The sequence below is a fragment of the Monodelphis domestica genome, chromosome 3 (assembly GCF_027887165.1).
Source record: "Monodelphis domestica isolate mMonDom1 chromosome 3, mMonDom1.pri, whole genome shotgun sequence".
Classification (NCBI taxonomy): domain Eukaryota; kingdom Metazoa; phylum Chordata; class Mammalia; order Didelphimorphia; family Didelphidae; genus Monodelphis; species Monodelphis domestica.
In genome coordinates, this window is record NC_077229.1 from 19,993,018 (window position 1) to 20,012,638 (window position 19,621).

Genomic DNA, 19,621 nt, shown 5'->3' on the forward strand with positions numbered 1-19,621 from the left:
TCCCGCCCCCTTATATCTCAGAATGTCCCCCGCCGGCCTCCAGCCTTCAGGTTAATTCCCAGTAGGCTGCCCTGCGCGCCGCCTGAGAGCCACCTCTGATTCCCGGAGCCAGGAACAGGAGCCATGAGCAATGCCTATTACCCAGCAGCCTCCGGGGCTCCTAAAGGGAAGAGGAAGGGCTTAACGAGAACCCTGCGGGGCCTCGGATAGCTCCGAGCAGGCTTAAGAAGGGCAGCAGGAAAGGGGCGGGGTCCTTCAGAGCCCGGAAGCACGTGTCCTGCGTACCCGCGTGGGCAGGAAGTAGCTGCAACCGCCTCTGTTACCCAACTTGTAGTAATCCAACCCTGAACCCGGGCAGCCATGGGGGGCTTGGAGAAGAAAAAGGTACCGAGGGCCCGGAGGAAGCGGGGGCACCCGAGCGGAGAGGGAAGGGTCACTCCGTGGAGGAGGTTTAAAAGAGGAGGGGGTGGGCTTATGGGGAGGTTTAGTGAGTGTCAACAGGACATAAGGCTAGAGTACAGACTTTTAGGGGGCAGGGGCAGCTGGGGGGGCACGAACCAGTAAATAGAGTTTTGGAGGGGAGGTACAGGAAGAGGTGGGGGAGGGGAAGGCAGGGAAAGGGAAAGGGCGCAGGCCCAGAGGAGAGACTGAATTCGGGGGAGGGGGGAAAGGGAGAAGGATGTCGTCACGCGAGTCTGTTGGGAGTGGGGGCCACTTTGGTGCTTCCCCCCTCAGATACCAGATGTTTGTAGCCTCAGGCCCCCCCCCCCCCCCCCCGGCCACCTTCCTAGCTGCCAACTTTTCAGAGACGGTGCAATGAGCTCAGACACAGATGCTGCCTCATGCCCTAAGTAAGCCGTATGGCTTTGGGCAAGTCACTTCCTCTCGGCCTCAGTTTCCTTACCTGTTTTACCTTCCTGACCATATGGTCCTTTAGCTCATTGATTCGTTCAGTAAACACTTAAGTACCCATGGCCCTGGGGTTGGAGGACCTAGTGCCTCCCCCAGGTGGAAATCAGTGCATGGGGCTACTAAAGCAATTGATAGGGTTTGTTTGCCCCTGCCAAGGCTGGTGCCGGACTCTGGATGACTAAAGTTAAAGGGAGAATAAAGTAGGATAGAACCCTAGCCATGGAATCTCAGAGGTGGGAGAGACCTGGGTGCAAATCCTGCTATAAATACAGTCTGTGCTCCTGGGCCCTTTTATGTAAGTTTTGGAGCAGACTTAAAGTGTTAAAGGGATCGATGTGTGGAAGTAGGGAAGGGAACTCCTAAGAGTGTGAGGGGCCTTGGAGGTCATCTTATCCAACTCCTCATTTTAAAGCCTAGATTGATGACTTGCTCAAGGCCACCCAAGCTGCAGAACTCCCATTTGGACGTTCCTCTCTCAATGTCTTTTTTTCCCCTTTTTTAACCTGTACCTTCTGTCTTGGTATCAATTCTGGATTTTTCTACTTTTTAAAACCTTTACCATCATCTTAGAATCAATACTATGTAATTGGTTCTAATAGAGAAGAGAAGTAAAATCTGGGTAATGGAGATTAAGTGACTTGCCCAGGGTCACTTAGCTAGGAAGTGTCTGAGGCCAGATTTGAGCCTAGGACCTCCTGTCTCTAGGCCTGGTTCTCCATCCACTGAGCCACCTTGTCACCCCCATCACTGGGTGTTTTTAAGCAAAGGCTTCTTTCTCAGAAAAACATTTAGGGTGTTTGTTCAGATCTAGGTTGTCCTGGGAGGTCCCTGAGGTTCTGTGACATGCTGGGTTTGAGAGTGATGCTCTGGTCCAGCACAGATGGGAAGGATGCTGATGATTCTGGGTGCTAAAGGTTTGGCTAACACACCCTAAGAACTTTTCTCACCCAATGAGAAGTCATTGCTAACAGAAGTATCTATTTTTCCCTCCATACCCAAAGTATGAGAGGGGATCTGCAACCAACTATATCACCAGAAACAAAGCCAGGAAGAAGCTGCAGCTGAGCCTTCCTGATTTCAGGTGAGAACTGGGCATGGCTGGTGGCACCTGGGAGAAAGACAAGCTTGGCATTGGCTACAGGATGGATGGTGGGCCCATCTTTTCATCAGACTTCTCTCCTTTTTCAGCTGCTCTTGAGCATTGAGCTAGTCTCTTCTCTCCCAAGAGGCTGGGGGGGTGGGGGGGGGAGAGGAAGACAGGGAGAGGTACAGCAGCACCAGCATGAATGATCAGAGCCCTAGTGGCTAGCCCACTTCTTTCAATGGCTCTGGATCTGTTTTCTTACCTGTAGGATGAGGTGATTGGCCCCTCATTCTACTGACCAGGAAACTGAGACTTAGGTGTGGGGAGGGGAAGTGGGAGCTAGATGCACTGCCTCAATTTCTTCATAAAAGAGGGACAGAGTGCCTTACCTCTCAAAGTTGGGAGGATAAAGAAATGTTACTTGTAAAGCAATTTGCAAACCTCAAATCCTCTTAAATGTGAGCTGTTATAGTTATCTGAGACTGGATTTGAACCCAGGACTCTTGACTCCAAATCTCTTGTCTCTGCAGCCATATCCCCTGCTCCCCTGGCAACTCTGATACTGTGAGTCTGACTTCCCCCCCTTTTAGGCCTCCCTTTCCTCAGGTGCTAAGTGAAGGGTGCCTTCCCATTTTGAGGAGGTTCTGTTTTCTTCTCCCAGTGAGGACTGGTAATGACAACAGCGCACATTTCCATGGTGTTTTGAGTAATAGGACCCTTTCTCTCGACCCTTTAACTTCGATACCAGCTGATATTGGCACTGTAGGCTCCTGCTGTTTGTTCTTCCTGGGATCCCTGGAAGGTGTATTTTTGTCTCTGTGGAGGGGCAGGGACTGGCTGGGGTTTCCTTGTCCTTCCTTCACTGTAGCACATTCAGGGTCTTTTGTGTAATTGGTGGTCTTAGAGTCAGGCCTTGGCTATTGAATATGTTCCTGGTTCTGACTCAGACCCAGACCTTCCTGACCCCAAGGCTGATCCTCCTGTCTGCCATGCTTTGTCTAGTTCCTGCTTTACAGACCAGAAGTTATGCAGTAGAGGAGTGGGAGAGTTGGGCTTGACTGAGGCCTTCATCTGTTGTGCCAGTCTGTGGCACTGCACCAGGGGGTGTGGGGATGGGAGGCGCTGAGCAATGCCCGCATGGAGTGACCAACAGAGAGCTTGGAGTGCAAACTGTGCTCAGTGGCTTTGCTTCTGTTTCAGACGCCTGTGTATCCTGAAAGGGATTTACCCTCATGAGCCCAAACACAAGAAGAAGGTTAACAAGGGTTCTACAGCCCCGAGGACCTTCTACCTCCTAAAGGACATCAAGTTTCTCCTCCACGAGCCCATAGTCAACAAGTTCCGGGACTATAAGGTCAGAATTCACACGGAGGCAGTGAGCCGTTGTTAAACACTTGCTGTATGTCTGCCTCAAATGTCTTTGTCTTGGTTGTTTGGGGGAGGCACTTTCCCTGGGTGGCCTGGGAGCCTCTAGGGTAGGACCTGGATTTCCTCTTTCTTCAGATCCCCAGGATTTAGTGCAGGGCCTGAACAGAGCTGGCCCTTCATGAAGACTTTGTGGCTTGATTCACTCAGGGATTACTAGGTGCTAGGAAGGGGAGGAGCAGTCAAAGGATGTTAACTGCAGATGCTTCCCTGGGGCCCTTGGTCTAGAGGGGTAGAGAAGGGAACTGTGGACCATGGAGAGACAGGGCTTAAATGGGCTAGAGCTCTTTAGACAGGTATTCTTGTAGATGGGAGAGACCTGGGTTCGACTCCTGCCTCAGACATTTACTACCACTGTTCCTGGTTAAATGACTTAGATTTACAGAACCTCAGTTTCCTCCCTTGTAAAATGCAATTTTTTTCCTCTCATTTCAGAGAGCCTAGTTGGCTCTGGACCCCTCCTCAAAGTAGCCTGGGAAATAGACTGAACAGTTTGGGAGACCTCTTCGGAGGAAGATGAGAAAGAAAGAGGGATGGAGACAGACCTCATTTGGAGAGGGATAGATACAAATTCTGCCTTTGCTTCTATGTAACCTTGATTGTTGATTCCCCCTCCCCACTTCCTAGCCCCACATCTGTTTCTCCATTTATAAAAGGAAGCATCGGTACTAAACAAGGCCTTCTGAGTGTGGGATTCCAGCTCTGCCATTCCCTGTTCTAAGGCCTCTCTCAGCATTGAGGCCTCTCACCTCTGCCAAATTCCCTGTTATATATTCTTGAGTCCTTTACGGACACCTTTGAGCCCCTCAAGTTCCTCCATTTAGGATCATGGCAGTATATTATATGTGACTTGTTTTGCTGTGTAGTTATGTTTGGTACATAAAGGCCTAGATCAGTGATGGTGAACCTTTTAGAACTTGAGTGCCCAAATGACAACCCTCACCAAGTGTGAGGTTCCTCCCACACCCCACATTACCCCAGACAGAGGGGGTAGGAAGTGCTCCCATTGGGCTGCTAGGCAGAGGGGTGGGTGAAGTGAGGAATGTCCTCAAACACAGGTGTAGAGGGGGAGTGGAGCAGCCCCCTTTGGCATGCATGCCGTAGGTCTGCCAACACAAGCCTAGGATAATTTGGGAGGGAATGGTTTCCTTTTCCCTTCTCTCCCTCCCACCTTGTGGGGCCCTAAAAAGGCCTTTTTGGGTGTTTTTCCTTGGGATTTCTCATTCTTCCACATTTCCATGTGTCTTGTAGGACTTGGTTCAGTAGTGAACCCAGCTTATGCTGAGGGGGAAGGGAGATTGAGGCAGACAGATGAAGAGGGGTGCCACTGGGGAGCTCAGGACTTCCCTCCAAGAGAGGTTTTGCACTGTGTTTGTGTCTTCTGGTATAGTCTCAGCAAATATTTATTGATGTGGGTACAGAGCTTTGTGAAAGGGCCCCAAGAAGCTTCTAGTCTTCTCATAGCAAGAGAAGCCAGAATTCAGTTGGAATCCACAATGGATATTGCCTGATGGTGCCCAGAGGGAGCAGTTGATGCCCCCTGAGAATCCCTTCCAGATGAGATGATCTCTGAGGGCTCTTCAGCCCCTAATAATGCTATGACCCTTGCCCTGCCTTCTTTCTGCCTTTGCCAGGAGTCTCTAAATATTTAGAGGTGCAAATGGTGACTCCCTGTCAGGCCTGAAGCTACAAAGACTGATCTGCCAGAAGCTGCAAGTCTAACCCCTTCCCTCCTGTCCCAGATCTCTAGAAGGTTCTGGACCTCCTTTAGCAGAGCTCTCCATGGATGTTGCCTATCAGTGACATACAGAATTAAAAGCCCTGAGACGGTTGTTTCAAATGTTAAGCTGAGACAAATGTTTCCTGGGAACAGAGAATTGGGTTCTAAGGGAGTGGGTGTCCTTTGGGGAATGGCTGCTGGATCTCCTGGGGTAGTGTTGTGCCCTCAGAGGTGAGGAAAGTGGTGATTCAGGGAATCCTGGGTGGATCGATGCCCAGATGCAGGAGGGGATTCTTTCTGCTCGATTACATTTATTTGTTACAAGAGTTTCGTTTTTTTTTTCTCATTTTATTGGGCAGTGGGGAGGGTGGTGGGGATAACTAGACCAGTGAAAACCAAAGAGCTTCTTGTTGGCTTCTTGTAACAAATCTGGATCAGAGCAGAAAATGTGAGGAAGGAAACCCTCGCTGGCAGGAGAGAGACCTGTCAGATTTCTGATGGCAGTGGGGCATGGAGCCCCCAAGGCTCCTCCCATGTTGTGCTATGTTTGTGCAGAGGGGTGTTTGTGTCTGAATACACAGTACAGCTTCTTCAAAAGGGGTTGCTGGGTCTCCTTCTTGGGGCAGGTGTTTGTGAGGAAGTTGCGGAAAGCCTATGGGAAAAGTGAGTGGAATACTGTGGAGCGCTTGAAGGACAACAAACCCGCTTACAAGCTTGACCACATCATCAAGGAGAGGTGAGCCCTGCTGCCCCTTGAACTTGTCCCAGGAAGGTGGGTAGTCCCTTGTGGAAGAGACCCAGAGAGGATGATGCTGTCTCAAGGCTAGTAGGAGAGGGAAGGCCCTGAGTCTGTTGTGGACCAGATGTCCCAAAGGCCTTCCCTGGGCTAAACTGACTAGGCCCACAGACCAGACCAATCCCTTATGGGGAAAGGAGCCACAGCCCCTCTGGGGGGAACTCTGACCATTCTGATTCTCCTCAGGAGGCAGCAGCTTCTAGGGCAATTGATGAGAGAAGGGGGAATCCCAGGGGTTGTTATGCTGTTTGACAGCCGAGGAAACTGAGGCTGTCCACAGAGGCAGCCAAGGCAGGGAATGCACCTGGAAAGCTACAGAATCTTTTGGGGAAGTTAGTTCACTTCCCAGACACCTCCTCTGGCCTCAGTTTCTTCCTCTGAGATGAGAGAGTTGGACCTATTGGGCTCTGAGGTCCCTTCCAGATCCAAATGTAGGACCCAATGGTCCTTCTCTAGATACTAGATTCCCAAAGGTTTTTGCCAGTCCCCATCTTCCACTGCCCCCAGACTGACCTGACTTCTCCAATCCTGGCTGTCTCAGCTGTTCTGTCCCACTGGGCTTCAGACCAGTGTTCTATGACTTGGACCCAAGGCTCCTCTTAAAACCTCGTCTGCAAATAAACATGCAGTTGAGTCTCACCTGTAGAGACAGATGCCCCTCTTTGGGGTTCTGGATGCAGTTCAGGGGAAGAGCCTACTCTTAGATGGAAGCCAGGAGGAGTTCTGACTGTGAGAGCCAACACTTTGAAAGCACTGCATGCTGGGCAGAGGGCTTGGGCTCCCATTGGGTCACTTCCTGGCCTGCAGGTCTCAGACCTTGCCACCTGGCTATGTTTTTCCCTGGAGGAGACAAAGGAGCTGCCTCTCTCTAGGGCAGTGTCCTCAGCCTGTCTGGGTATCTGGTTGGGGCAGGAGGAGGCCAGCCTTCTTAGTTGGGACAGTCCTGGCATGGGTGATGGGCAGGGGCCCGGCGGCCTCCTCTGCTTCCTTCTCATCTGTCCTCCTTGCCCCCCTGCCCTGGTGATTCCCAGATACCCCACCTTCATTGATGCCCTGCGAGACCTGGATGATGCTCTGTCCATGTGCTTCCTGTTCTCCACCTTCCCCCGGACCGGCAAGTGCCATGTGCAGGTCATCCAGCTGTGCCGGAGACTGACCGTGGAGTTCCTCAACTACATCATCGCCTCCCGTTCCCTGCGCAAGGTGAGTCCGGAGCGCCTAGGGTCCCTGCCCCCCATCCCCTGCTCTCATCTCCTTACCTGCCTTCCTGCCTTTCCCCCCAGGTCTTTCTGTCAATCAAAGGGATCTACTACGAGGCTGAGGTGCTGGGCCAGCCCATCGTGTGGATCACTCCGTACGCCTTTTCCCACAACGTGAGTCAGCCCGGAGGCCTCTCCCCTGAGGCTCAGCCTGCCTAACTGTCCAGTGGGGATAAGTGTTTGCCCCCGTCCTCTCCATTGTCCTGGCCTCTCCCTTGGAGTACAGGGGGCAGTGCTAGGCCTGAGCCATGTCCCTGCCTTCCTGGCAGAGCCTCAGCTGCCTGCTCTCGGTGGGATGGTGACGCTGCCGCCTCCCACTAAACCCTGGGCTTGAAGACCAGAGGGAGGATCCTTGTTTATAAACTGAGATAAGCAGAGACTGGGGGGGGGGGTGTCCTGACACCCCAGCCCCGCCCTCTTGCAGTATTTCCCAGTTAATGCAGCCTACAGATCCTGGATGGGCTGGGGGGGGGGGGGGGGGGGGGGGCTCTGTCAGAGGCCTGGGACCCTTTCCTGAGTGTACATCCCAGGCAGAGATGGCGTTGTCCCTCTTCTCTCCTCCTCATTCCCTCTCCTTGGAGCTCAAACTGCTCCTTTGTGCTCTGGGCAGTGAATAAGGACCTGGTGAAAGGACTTTGGGGGTGAGGGGCATCCGGCGGCCTTGGATTGGCCACCTCCCCCCACCCCCCAGTCTTAGGCCCTCTGTGGGTCAGGCTGCTTACTTGGGCTTGCTTGGGCTGGCTATTGGATTTTGAGGCTGTGCTTGTCTTTCATGGTTCTGGTCCCATCCTTCCGTCAGTGCCATTTCTCTGCGGTCCTGTTGCTGCCTCCTCATCTTCACATCATTGAGTCTGGCCTTTGCCGGCAGCCGGCCTTTCTCATCCTGTGTTCAGGGCAGATTTCAGTCTGTCTGAGCCCTGGAGGCAGCTTCACGCTGGCCTGATGATGCTTTGGGGGTCCCTGGGATGTATTCAGCTATCTTTGTCCTCATTCTCCCTACGTGGCTGCCTGGCCTTCTATTCCACTAATACAGAGATGGCCGCCCTTCCTCCCCTTCTTGGCCAGGACCCCTTAGTGGTGAGTAGCTCCCTGCAGGCCCCTGGGACCCTTCCTGGTGCTTGCGGGATACTGGCAGACCCAGGCCTGCCCCTGCTAGAAGAGTGTCTGGGCAGGGTATGCGGATGCATTCTTGGTGGCCAGGAGTGGTCTGGGATCCACAGCAGTCAGTGGGCTTCTTCCTCTGCCCTCAGCACTTTCTCATCCACCTTTAGGCCCAGTTGGGCCCCTCGTGGCCCTGTTAGTGACCCCCGGCAGCATCTGCATGCAGGCCCTGGGCTTCAGGGCCCCTCTCTTTTCACCGCTTGATGGCTGCCTCCAGGAGAGGAACAGTTTAGTGTACATAATAATGGTTTCCCTCTCCATGTAAGGAGGGCTCCTCTCTCCTTGGGCCTGTGCTGCTGTGCTCTAAGCTTTACCAGGTGCTTCACATAGATTAGTTCATTTAAGAAGCCCAGGTGGCCTTGGAGGGGCAGCGGGGACGGCTCCCTGCATGCCAGGGCTCAGTCTAGCTCACAGCTTCTTGGCTGTCTCCTTCTCTTGAGGCTTTACTTTCCTCATCTGTAAAATGGGTATCAGATTTGGCTACTTCAAAAAGAGTGTCTGATGGGTAACAACAGGAAAATGGCTGGCCCAGGATTGCCCAGCTCCTCTGTGGTAACTGAGAATGTCTCCATCCAGTGGGCTTGGCTTCCTTGGCACCAGATTGTTGTCTGCCCCTTTTCTTGGGGCCTCACACTAAATGATCAGTGAATCAGTCAGTCAGCCCACATTGACTAAGTGCCGCCCATGTGCCAGGTCCAGTGCTAAGTACAGGGGGTACAGAGGCCAAAGAGCCCCGTCCTCAGGGAGCTCGCAGTCTTAAAGGGGAGATCACATGGACACCTGTACAGAGGAGATGGGCCGCAGTTTCAGAGGGACTGCACTAACAGCGGGGGCTGTGAAAACCTCTGTATAAAGCGAGAGTTGGGGCATCTTGAAGGAAGTCTGGAGGCCTTGGGGGTAAGGAAGGAGATCAGAGGCCCAGAGAGACAGCTGTGCAGGATCTGGGACATCTTGCCACCTCTCCAGCTCCAGGATGAACTCTGTCTGTGGTCACCAGGCCTGCCCCTGCTGGAATCCTAGGTTTGTGAGACCTTGAGCAAGTCTCTTCTCTGATTCAGTTTCATCTCCTATAAAGTGAAGAGCATGGGCCAGAATGATCCCTTGGGGCCTTCTATCTCCTTACAGTTGGGTTAGTGCCAGGCCTCTGTGGCAGGAGCTGATCCTAGGGCTAAAAGGCCTCTAGAGCCTTGGACTGAAAGGTCAGCCCCAGGAACACAGAGCAGGTAGTCAAAAAAAATCCAATCCCCCCCCCCCCCGAAATCCCAAATAAAAGAGCGAAAATTAAATTCTGGATAAAAAATAAAATATCAAAATCGAATGTATATAAAATTGTGAGTAAAAAAGAATAAACCTGTGTAACAGGTCCTCGAATCGCCAGCAAGGCCCAGTTGAAGTGTTTTATGTTCACAAGCCCGCAGGACAATTGCAGAGATACAGCCAGCACTTCACCCGTCGGCAGCCCGAACTAGAGTTGGGTTAGATTGTAGTTAAATCTACATGTCTGCTTTTTCTATTTCCAGGGATTATTGATAAACTCTGGAAAATAAGAACTTGGAGATAGTAATTTAAATCTAACAGTTCACCTTTTGTCATCTTTGCCAGGTTGCTGGTGTGAGGTGAAGCCTCAGAGCTGTTTTGGTTTGCAGTTCTCTTATCAGAGGGGATCCAAAGTCATTTTCTAGTGCTTAATAGTTTTCTCTTCTCTTGAGAACTGTTTGCTCCCATCCTTTGAGTACAGACTTGGAGTCTGTGAAGCATTAGAAACTTTTGCTCTTTGTGTCTTTTGGAGGATGGGACAAAGGATGGCACTGAGGAAGAGGGGGCTGCCTTTGTGGAGGCTTTCACTTAGCCGAGGAAGGACAGAGCGGCCTCCAGTCTCACCCTTCCCCTGGGACCCCAGTTCTAGCAGAGGCCCAAGGGGCAAGGTTCCGCCCACCCACCCATGCTCCCTGGTACCAACTGTGGGGCTCCTGGCCCTGGCCACCCACATGGCTACTCATGTTCCCTCACTCTTGGCTTCCCCAGCATCCAACAGATGTGGACTATCGAGTCATGGCCACCTTCACTGAGTTCTACACCACCCTCCTGGGCTTTGTCAACTTCCGCCTCTACCAGACACTCAACCTCCACTATCCCCCCAAGGTAAAGCACCTTCTCCACTGAGCCCAGAGCCAGAGGCTGTAAGGCCCTGGCAGAGCCAACCTGACCCTTGTACCAGGGTTTAGAGGACCTGCCTGACCTGGTGCACAGAGCATGTCTGCCCTGGGTCTTTTCTCACCCGTGGCCTCTGTCCTCCAGCTCGAGGGGCCCGGAGATAAAGACTCCAAAGATCAGGACGAAGGGGCCTACGCCATGGACTCTGAGAGCTGCCTGGAGGTAAGGCCTGGGCACGTTGGGCCCAGCTGGCCAAAGGGCCGGAGGATCTGTGTGTCTGCTGCCCCCGGCCCTGCCTGCTGACAGGCCATCCCATGGTCATGGCCCACGAGTGCCCCAGGCTGTGGGGAGCTGGAGCCTGCTGAGACAGGGGAGAGGCAGCCCAGTCCCTGGCCTCACCGACTTCTCACTCGGTCATCTCGGTTACTTCTCACTAGAAACTATCAGCCCTGAGTGCCAGCCTGGCTCGCGTGATGGTACCTGTCACAGAGGAGGAGGTGGAGATGGATGAATTCCCTGCTGATGGGGTGAGAGCCAAAGCCATTGCTTACGGGGCTGCAGAGCTTTTGAGGTTCAGGCCCCCTTCCCCAGTAGGATGGGATGGGATTGTTTTCATTTTACAGGCGGGAAACTGAGGCTCAGTGATAGCTCTAAGATCACAACTATTAAAGTGATGATTTGAACCCATGTTTTGGCTGGGGAAGGGAGGTATCAGCGTGGCTCCTCCCTGCCATGCCCACCTTGGCTCTGGAGATGCTGGCTCAGCCAGACCGCTGAATGGACTCTGGAGCCCCTGGGCACAGCTGGACCTCAGCATCCTTTGCCTTCCTGTGCCTGCAGGAGAATGCCGAGCAGGAGGAGGGCCTGCGGAAGGAGCGGGAGGCCCAGGAGATGCACAAGAAACTGTTTGAGGGGCTGAAGTTCTTCCTGAACAGGGAGGTTCCTCGGGAGGCCCTGGCCTTCATCATCAGGTCTGTGCCATGCAGAGGAGGGTGCCCGGGCAGGGGGAGCCTCTCGGGGCCTCCCTTGTCTCCTTTGAGAAGTCTGGTGGTTGGCCTGGGATGGAGGTGGGGGGAGGTGTGTGTGTGAGAGAGGGGGTGGTGAAGCTCCCACAGGCTCCCCCGCTAGATGCCTCAGAAATGGGCAGTTGCTACCAGTCAGGTCTTGATTGCCTGAATTGAGAGAATATCGGGGGAACGCGTCGGGCTTGTAGATTAAGTTCAAGTGTGCCTGTAGGGAGCTGATTGTTAAACATTTACCCACACCCGTGCCCGGGGTTCTCGGAGGTTCCTCCCAGCTCTCCGTCCCGCACTTCCCCTACCCCTGGGCATCCCGCTCCATCTGCGAGCCTCTCACCCATCAGTCACCGGCCTCCCCTGACGGGCTCCCTGTCCCCGCACAGGAGTTTCGGAGGGGACGTGTCGTGGGACAAATCTGTGTGTATCGGAGCCACGTACAGTGAGAATGAGCCTTCCATCACCCATCACATTGTGGACCGGCCCACGCAGCCCAACCCTGTCCTCGGCAGGTGAGTCCCTGCCTGCTACCTTGTCCTGGCCTGCTGGGCCATCCCTCCTCCCCCTCTCCCCTGGCTCCGATGGGCCTCCAGCTCTCTCCTCTCCCTCTCAGGTACTATGTCCAGCCCCAGTGGGTGTTCGACTCTGTCAATGCCCGCCTCCGGCTTCCGGTGGAGGAATACTTCCCAGGGGTGCTTCTGCCCCCCCACCTCTCGCCTTTTGTGACAGAGAAAGAAGGAGACTATGTCCCCCCAGAGAAGCAGAAACTTCTGGCCCTGCAGCGGGGCGAGACCCCCGGTAAGTGCAGCCCCCTCCCCTGTTGTCACGTGGGGGCATTCTCGCTGCCCAGGCTGCAGTCAGGAGGCCAGTGCCCTCGGCCTGCACCAGGCACTTCCCTTCTCTGGGCCTCTGTTTGTCCATCTGTGAAATGGAAGGTTTGGATCAGGTGGGGATCTGTGATCTTGGGGTGAGCTGGGCCAGCTCAGGAAACAGAGGGGGCCTTGACTTTTTCCCCGAGGTGAAAGAGGGGGACAGGAGCAGGATGGGGCACCCTGGGCTGAGGGTGGGGGAGCTGACAGCCTGGGCTCAGGTGTTTCCTGGCCCCCAACACTCGCCCTGATGCCACATATTATGTGGTATTTCCTATAGGATATGTGAATGAGTCAGAGGACGAGGATTCGGAGGAAGACGAGGAGGGAGAAAGCGATGACCAGGAGGAGGAAGAGGAGGAGGAGGAAGGTTCAGAGAAGGAGGAGGAGGTCAAGCTGAAGGTGATGGAAGAGCAGAGAACGCAGGGAAAGGTACTGGTGCTGAGCCTCTTTGGGCAGCTTCCTCTGACTTGCTGCTGCCACTGCAACCACACACGGGACTCTATCTGGGGCCTCTGTCCTAGGAGCCTCCATTCAGGGCGCTCGGGCTGGGGAGCCCAAGAGGCCTGTGGCTGAAGCCTCGGTTTGATCTCTCTCTCCCCATCAGGGCCCTAATTGGGTGGAGGGGGGGCTGTGCTGCTCTTAGCCTGTGAGAGCTGAAAAGGGGCAGGAGTCAGGGGCCCTGGGTTCGGAGTTCTCCCTATGAAACTTGGGCAGGGCTATGGAGTTTTACATACTTGGGTGGCAACAGCGAGTGGGGCTGAGAATGCCCGTCTGGACCCTGGCCACCCCCTCCCACCCTCAGCAAGTGGGTCCAGGCTACTCCTTGTATACAAACATGAGCCACTGTTTGGGTGACTTTGGGTTAGGCTCTTCACCTCTGTTTGCCCGTTTCCTCACCTGTACAATGGGGATGAGAAGACAACCCGCTTCCCAGGGTGCTTATGAGGATCAGCTGAGCACAGCCTGGTGCCTGGCATGTAGTGGGTGAGCTCACAGGGTGCTTGGTATCCCCAGAAGGTAGGGGTGACCATGGGCACCTTGAAGCTGGAGGACAAGCATCGCCTGGAGCAGGAGGAGGCCAATGAGGCCAAGAGGCTGGCCATCATGACCATGAAGAAGAGAGAGAAGTACCTGTACGACAAAATCATGTTTGGCAAAAGGCGCAAAGTGCGCGAGGTGAGCCGGGCCCTGGAGCCTCCTGGCCGCCCTCTCTGGGCAGCTGCCATTTTGTGGCGATTGGCAAAAAGGGAGGCTTCTTTTTTATGCAAATCGCAGTTTGATGAGGGTCCAATGACTAGAGTGAGGGGTTGGGATTGAGTGACCTCTGAGGCCTCTCCAGCTCTTCTGAGGCCCTTCTGACACCCCCTCTTCTGGCATTCCTGTTCTAAGGCCCCTGCAGCCCTGACACCCCCCTACTTCAAGCCCAGGAGTGAGCCTGCAGTGTCTAGAACCTGCTTGTAATACTTGGTGCCCCAGTGAAGGGAAGGGAGGGACCATGGCAGTTGCCAGTTTATTTTTCTTAGGGGCTACAATGCCCTCATCCAGGTCCCTTGCTTGGTAAGACACAACTGTTTCACTCACTTCCTCCTTCCCCCTCACCCAGGCAAACAAACTGGCCCAGAAGAGGAAGGCCCATGATGAAGCGGTGAAGGCCGAGAAGAAGAAGAACAAGAAGGCACGGAGGGCCTGAGCCCGGCCTGCCTGGGCCCCTGTTCTGGGATCTTGCTCCAGGCTTGGGCACAAGGAGTTTCTGCCTTTTCTCCCAACCTCCCCGCTTGGCTGGGGCTCGGACTGACTCTCTGGTCGAGGGGCTTCATGGGGAATCCTTCCTGGGCTTCGGTTCTCGGCCTTTGCCAATGTCCTGTTGGGGTTCCAGCGAGGATCCTGACTGTGCCCGTAGGCACCGCTGGTTTCCCACATTGGAGGCAGGAAGATGGAAGGCCCAGAGGTCCAGAGGCCCTGTGGCAGCTGAGGGCAGGGCACCCCCTGTATCAGGGCTGCCCCCACCCCACCCTGTGTATATAGCCTGAATCTCTGGGCTTCCCTCCCTCTCAGGTCTGGGACTCACTTTAGATCTAGGGAAATGTTTCCAAATAAATGTGGATTGGTTCAGCCCACCAGGCTGTCCTGAGCCTTCCTGCTTCTGGACAGGGCACTGGGGGTGGGGGGTGTCTCTGTATGGATCAGTTTCCTCATCTGTAAAATGGGATACCAACACCTACTTCACAGAATTGTATCAAATGAAATAAAATATGTAAAGACTTGGCAAATCTTTTTTTTAAAAAGTGTCTCATTGGATCCTCAACCCCCAGAGGTAGGGGCCGTCATCCCCATTTTGTAGATGAGGAAACTCGGTCAAGCAGTGGTGAAGTAAGTCACCCAGGTAAGTGTCCAAGGTGGGATTTGAACCCAAGTCTTCCTGGCTCCGGGCTCCGTGCAGTGGTGTGCTTACAGTAGGAGGAGCTCACTCTGGGCGCTGGGAGCAATGCAAGTACACCAGAGATGTCATCTGAGACGGTGATGGGGGAAAGGACACAGCATGGCACCTGGTTGTTGGATCAAAGGAAAATGAAATTGACCCTGGCCTCAGGGAGTTAATGTTCTCTCCCAGTAAGAGGAGACGGGCTTGTGTCAGAGTCTCTACCATGTGTCAGTCTGGCTCCTCTCCCTCTCCAGGGAACCCCTGGATCCCTTCTCAGAGTCATGCTTGTAGGCACTTCAAATCAACTGAGGATAATGGGACGCCAGCGAGGGAAGTCACCGAGATGGCAACAATGTGAGGACGCTCTGCTTTAGGTTGTTCTGGGATTTACACCAGAGTCTGAGGCCCTGCAGACCAACCCCCTCAGTTTCAGATGCGGAAACAGGCCTGGGAGGGCAAGGATTTGCCCCAGGTCACGTGGGGCATCCAGCCCAGAGATGGGCCTCGGAAGCAGGGAGCCAGGTAGGAGCTGGAGGAGTCATGTTCAGAGCATCCTGTCAGTGGCTCTCAGAAGAGTATCCGTTCACCTTGGCTGGGCAGGCTTGGGTATCTTCCATTGTTCTGAGTCAGTGATCTCCACGATCAAATTCCCACTGGCTTTGAGAGAGGCCTCTGGCAGCCCCGGATGGAGTCTTCAGGGGACGGCGGTGCAGCCCCTCCCCAAACAGTTGTTAGGTTCCTGTGTGCTAGGGGTTGGGGACACACTGGGTGCGGAATACGGGTTAGACGGGGAGGGAGGCCACCAAAAGTTGGCATCAGGAGAGGCTTTGTGAAGGAGGTGATCATTACGTTTTGCCCTGGAGGAGACAAAGGAGCAGAAGGAGAACCTCTTGGCATCCAGAAAGGCACAGGTAAGAGGTGCCCTGTTTGAAGGGAAGAGAGGTGGGGTCACTTTGGCCAGATTGGAGTGCTGGAAGGGGGGACGACAGGGAAGAGCAGTCAATGCCAGGGAGGGGAGGATTCATTATCTTGGAAGCAATAGGGGACCCTTGGAGCTTAGGAGATTGCAGGGGGTGCATCGCAGATGTATGAAGGATGGGCTGGCATTGGGAGACACCAGGTGGGAGGTAATGAGCTCCTGAACCAAGATGGTGCCTCCATGACGAGAGAAGGGGTTAAACGGGAGATGGAAAGGAGAAGCGAAGATTTAGCTTTGGTCGATGAGATGTCGATGGAAGTGGGAGAGTTAGGCGTCAGTTGAGGAATGAATGATGGCTTCGTTTGCAGAAATGGGGAATTCTGGGTGATGGAGGTCTTGGGGGTGCAGAGGATGAGTCCTCTTGGGCATGTCGGATTGTTTGTGACCAGTTGGTGATTCTGGACTGAGGTCTGGATATGGAGTTCTTTTGCGTAATCTGTGTGGAGATGTTGGTTAAGACCGTGAGAACTGCTGTGGTCTCCAAGAGGTGGGTGATGGGAAATTCAAAGGTTGAAATTTGGGGAGGACGGAGAAGCAGGATTGGTGGTGGGCTAAGGAGTGTGGAGTAGAACCGGCTTGGGTGGAGTCTAGGAAGGGTAATGACCTAGAAAAACAATGGAGGGGCCGAGGATCCCCGGGCAAAGAGGTCCCCGAGGGCCAGGCTTGGGTCCGATGGAACCCGATCAGAGGTACAGTAACTCGGGAATGATGAAAGAAGTGGGATTTCGCCAGGAATGGTGGGATATGAGGCATGGCCATCCCTGAGGCTGACAGGTAGAACAGAATGAGTCACGATCTCCAGGGAGAGGGAGGAATTGGGAGGCTAGAGGATGGGAGGGAGCCTTCCTCTAGACCGAATGAATTAAACATTTATTAAGCTCTTACTGTGTGCAAAGCATTGTGCTAAGCTTTGGAGCCACATAAATAGGAAAGTCAGGATCCCCGCTCTCCAGGAGTGCCTGATCTAGTGGGGGAGATGTCCACAAGTCCCAGGGAAAGGTCCCATGATTCCTGGGGACTGACGGCAAAGCGGGCGGTGGTGCCTTGCCTCTAAAGTTATCTCCATCGATCAAGTTGGACCATTTGTGCCAAGGCCTCGGGTGGCAAAACTTTCTGACCCGCATCTTTGGTAGCGTGACTGCAGGACCTGCAGGAACTTGTCCCAGGCTGTGTCTTCCAGCCCTAAGAAACAGGCTCCAAGACCGGGAGCTGAGGGGTTGGCAAAGGAGACTGCCAAGGACCGGCGTGCTCCCCACTCAGCCTCCCTGAACTGAGCAGACAGTTTTGATGGTGGGAATGTGAGGAGGGAATGGCTGTGGCGAAGGGTTAGTCTGGGAGTGGCCATGGGGACAGGGAACCGGGCAGGAATAGTTGGGCAGTCGGCAAGCCTTTAGGAAGGGTTTGCCAGGTGCCAGGCACTGTGCCACCTCCTGGAGACAGGCACAAAGGCAAAAGCAGTCCCTACCCTCAAGGAACTTGTGATTTTTTTTAAAACCTTCCTTTCTGTCTTAGAATCAATACTGTGTATTGGTAGTGGGAGTTGAGCGACTTGCCCAAGGTCACACAGCCGGGAAGTATCTGAGGCTGGATTTGAACCCAGGACCTCCCGTCTCTAGGCCTCCCCTAGGTGTGCTAACTAGTTAGCAGAACATGAACCTCGAGAAGCATAATGGCAAGATCGAGACTTGTTTCAGTCCAATGTGGGTGATTATTTGTTAGGCCCTGTAATGTCTGCAAAGCCCCCGACAAACAGCTCCTCTGACCCTCAGACAAGCCTGATGGGGAAGTGAAGGCTGGAGAGCTCGGTGACTGGTCCAGGGTCACACGACTATGCTGACCCATGACCTCCGGGATCCGCATGTGGTGGAGATGGAGCAGACACTAGTGCTGACTCTGCCCGTGTAACCATCCCCGCACTGTAGACTAGAAAAGGACGATGCGTGTATTGGTCGTCTGACCCCTTTGGGGACTTTCTTGGAGTTCCTGGAGGGGTTCGCCATTTCCTTCTCAGGCTCATTTTACAAATGAAGAAACCGAGGCAAACAGGGTTCGGTGACTTGCCCAGGGTCACGCTCGACTCCGCCCTGGCACCCCTCCACTGCACGCCCTGTGTATGCCTTGGCGACGTGGTGGCTTGTCCCGGGAGCATCTCTTAGAAAGCATCAGGACCATTTATCTTGGCTGCTGCTCTGGCAGGACTTGGGGAAGGGGGGGGCGGAGAGGCCCCCTTCACGTCAGAGGGTCCTAGAGACCTTGGAGTGTAAAGATTAAAATTTAGGGGAGACTGAGGCAGGTAGAAATTAGTTTCTCTACAAGGAGTATTATATTTTTTAGAGGTTTATTGAAGATTAAGGATTAAAGAAAAGACAGGATAAGAAACAGGTGTCTAGGCCAGAGAGGCCTAGACAAATAATCTCACATCACGGAAGAGCCGTGTCTGCTCCAAAACGGAAGTCCAAAAGAGACCACAAAAGCCTTCGCAGTCAGGTTAAATCCCTTCCTCAATCTTGGCCCACCTCAGAATTGTGTGAGATTACAAAGCATTTTGGGGAAGTGGAGCAAGGGCTTGTGGGAATTGAAGTCCAGAGTTCGAGTCTATTTTTTACAGGAGGGAGGCCAGCTGGTCCCCCTTTTACAGGAAGAACCTGAGGCCCATTGAGGCTAGGATTAAGGCCCATTCTCTTCTCAGTAAACCCACCAGCACGCTGACGGAGAAGCCCAGGGGCGACTGGCGTATTTGGGCCTTCTAAGCCTGCATCCCCAGGTGAAGCTCTCCAAGCTCCGCTCTGATCTCTTCCCTCCCAAATCCTCCCTGCAGGCTTGGGCCTGGCAGGCCTGTCCCCATCCCTTCCGGCTGGATCTTTATCTATGTCATACCCTCCTGCTCCCAGCCCTCTTCCCTTTTCACTCTTCACAGGGCTTCTCCGGCCTGCCCCGGCTTGTGATTGGCTTTCTCCTGGCCTCCAGCTGCCCTTTGGGCATCTTGCACCCAGTGCACCGCAGACACCCTAAACTCGGTGTGCCCCAAACTGAGCCCTGGGTCCCTGCGGCCCGGGAACCCACTGCCCTTAGAGCAGGCCCTCCTCCCGATTCCCCCCCCCCTTCCCCTTTGGCCTCGGGGAATTTTCCCCATTCCAGAGGGCTCAGCTATGCCGGGGGTGGCAGAAGCAGGGGCTCCTGTGCCAGCCTGCAGCTGCGCTGGCACCCTCCTCCAAGGGCTGGCACGCTTTCTCGCCGCAGACCCTGCCCTGCTCTGGAGACAGCCCCTCCGCCAGCCCCGCCACTGCCCCGGGGAGGAGGAAGGGCAGCTGGGGACGCTGGAGCCCTCAGTGCCGGGTTCGGCCCTCCCCTCCCGGTGGACTAGTGGGCGCAGGCTGCCGGGTCCCAGGCAGAGGCTCGGTGGCCGTACAATGGCCCCATTCTGCAGACAAGCGGCTGGGCCTTGAGGGCCAGAGGCCGGGGGAGGGGGCTGCCGCTCACGGGGTCTCCCCAGCCTCACTGGGGAATGAAGGGAACAAAGGCGCTCACCACAGGTCGGGGAGAGCTGGGTAAAGGTCTGGAGTCTGAAGCACATGGAAAGGCCCCTGGAGCCCTGGTGGGAGAGCCATTTGACAGATGGGGAAACTGAGTCCGGGGCAGGGTGACTCGGTGAATTGAGGCAGGACCCCCCTACACAAGGGCTGCTTTGGGGGCTCATCCTGGCCTGGAGCAGGCAGAGCCCCGCGTGGACAATGGCCCCGTTGCTGGGGCAGCCGCAGCTGGGAGACAAACGGCCTGTTGTTTGGGGGCCCCTCCAGGCCTGGCCCAGAGGTGAATGGATT

General features: G+C 54.5%; 1 protein-coding gene across 2 annotated transcripts; it reads left to right on the top strand.

The window, feature by feature from the left end:
• On the top strand, nucleotides 1-14,669 carry PES1 (pescadillo ribosomal biogenesis factor 1). 2 transcript variants are annotated; one of them, XM_001380406.4, is made up of 15 exons: nucleotides 1-384; nucleotides 1,914-1,993; nucleotides 3,197-3,350; nucleotides 5,768-5,877; nucleotides 6,969-7,140; nucleotides 7,221-7,310; nucleotides 10,383-10,499; nucleotides 10,656-10,733; nucleotides 10,949-11,038; nucleotides 11,352-11,482; nucleotides 11,914-12,039; nucleotides 12,141-12,325; nucleotides 12,677-12,828; nucleotides 13,414-13,575; nucleotides 14,003-14,669. In XM_001380406.4, exons 1-15 carry the CDS (start codon nucleotides 361-363, stop codon nucleotides 14,087-14,089), a joined length of 1,758 nt encoding a protein of 585 aa, XP_001380443.2. In that variant the 5' UTR covers nucleotides 1-360; the 3' UTR covers nucleotides 14,090-14,669. The 2 variants fall into 2 exon arrangements, with proteins under 2 accessions (XP_001380443.2, XP_007490617.2); XM_007490555.3 differs by having other exon boundaries at nucleotides 39-384; nucleotides 13,417-13,575.
• Nucleotides 14,670-19,621: the final 4,952 nt, after the last annotated feature.

Bases quoted from the DNA above. Each gene is read 5' to 3' on its own strand.
- PES1 (XM_001380406.4), top strand. From the start codon at position 361: ATGGGGGGCTTGGAGAAGAAAAAG. The intron at 3,351-5,767 runs GTCAGAATTCAC...TTCTTGGGGCAG, and splicing joins ACAAGTTCCGGGACTATAAG to GTGTTTGTGAGGAAGTTGCG. The intron at 13,576-14,002 runs GTGAGCCGGGCC...CCCCTCACCCAG, and splicing joins AAAGGCGCAAAGTGCGCGAG to GCAAACAAACTGGCCCAGAA.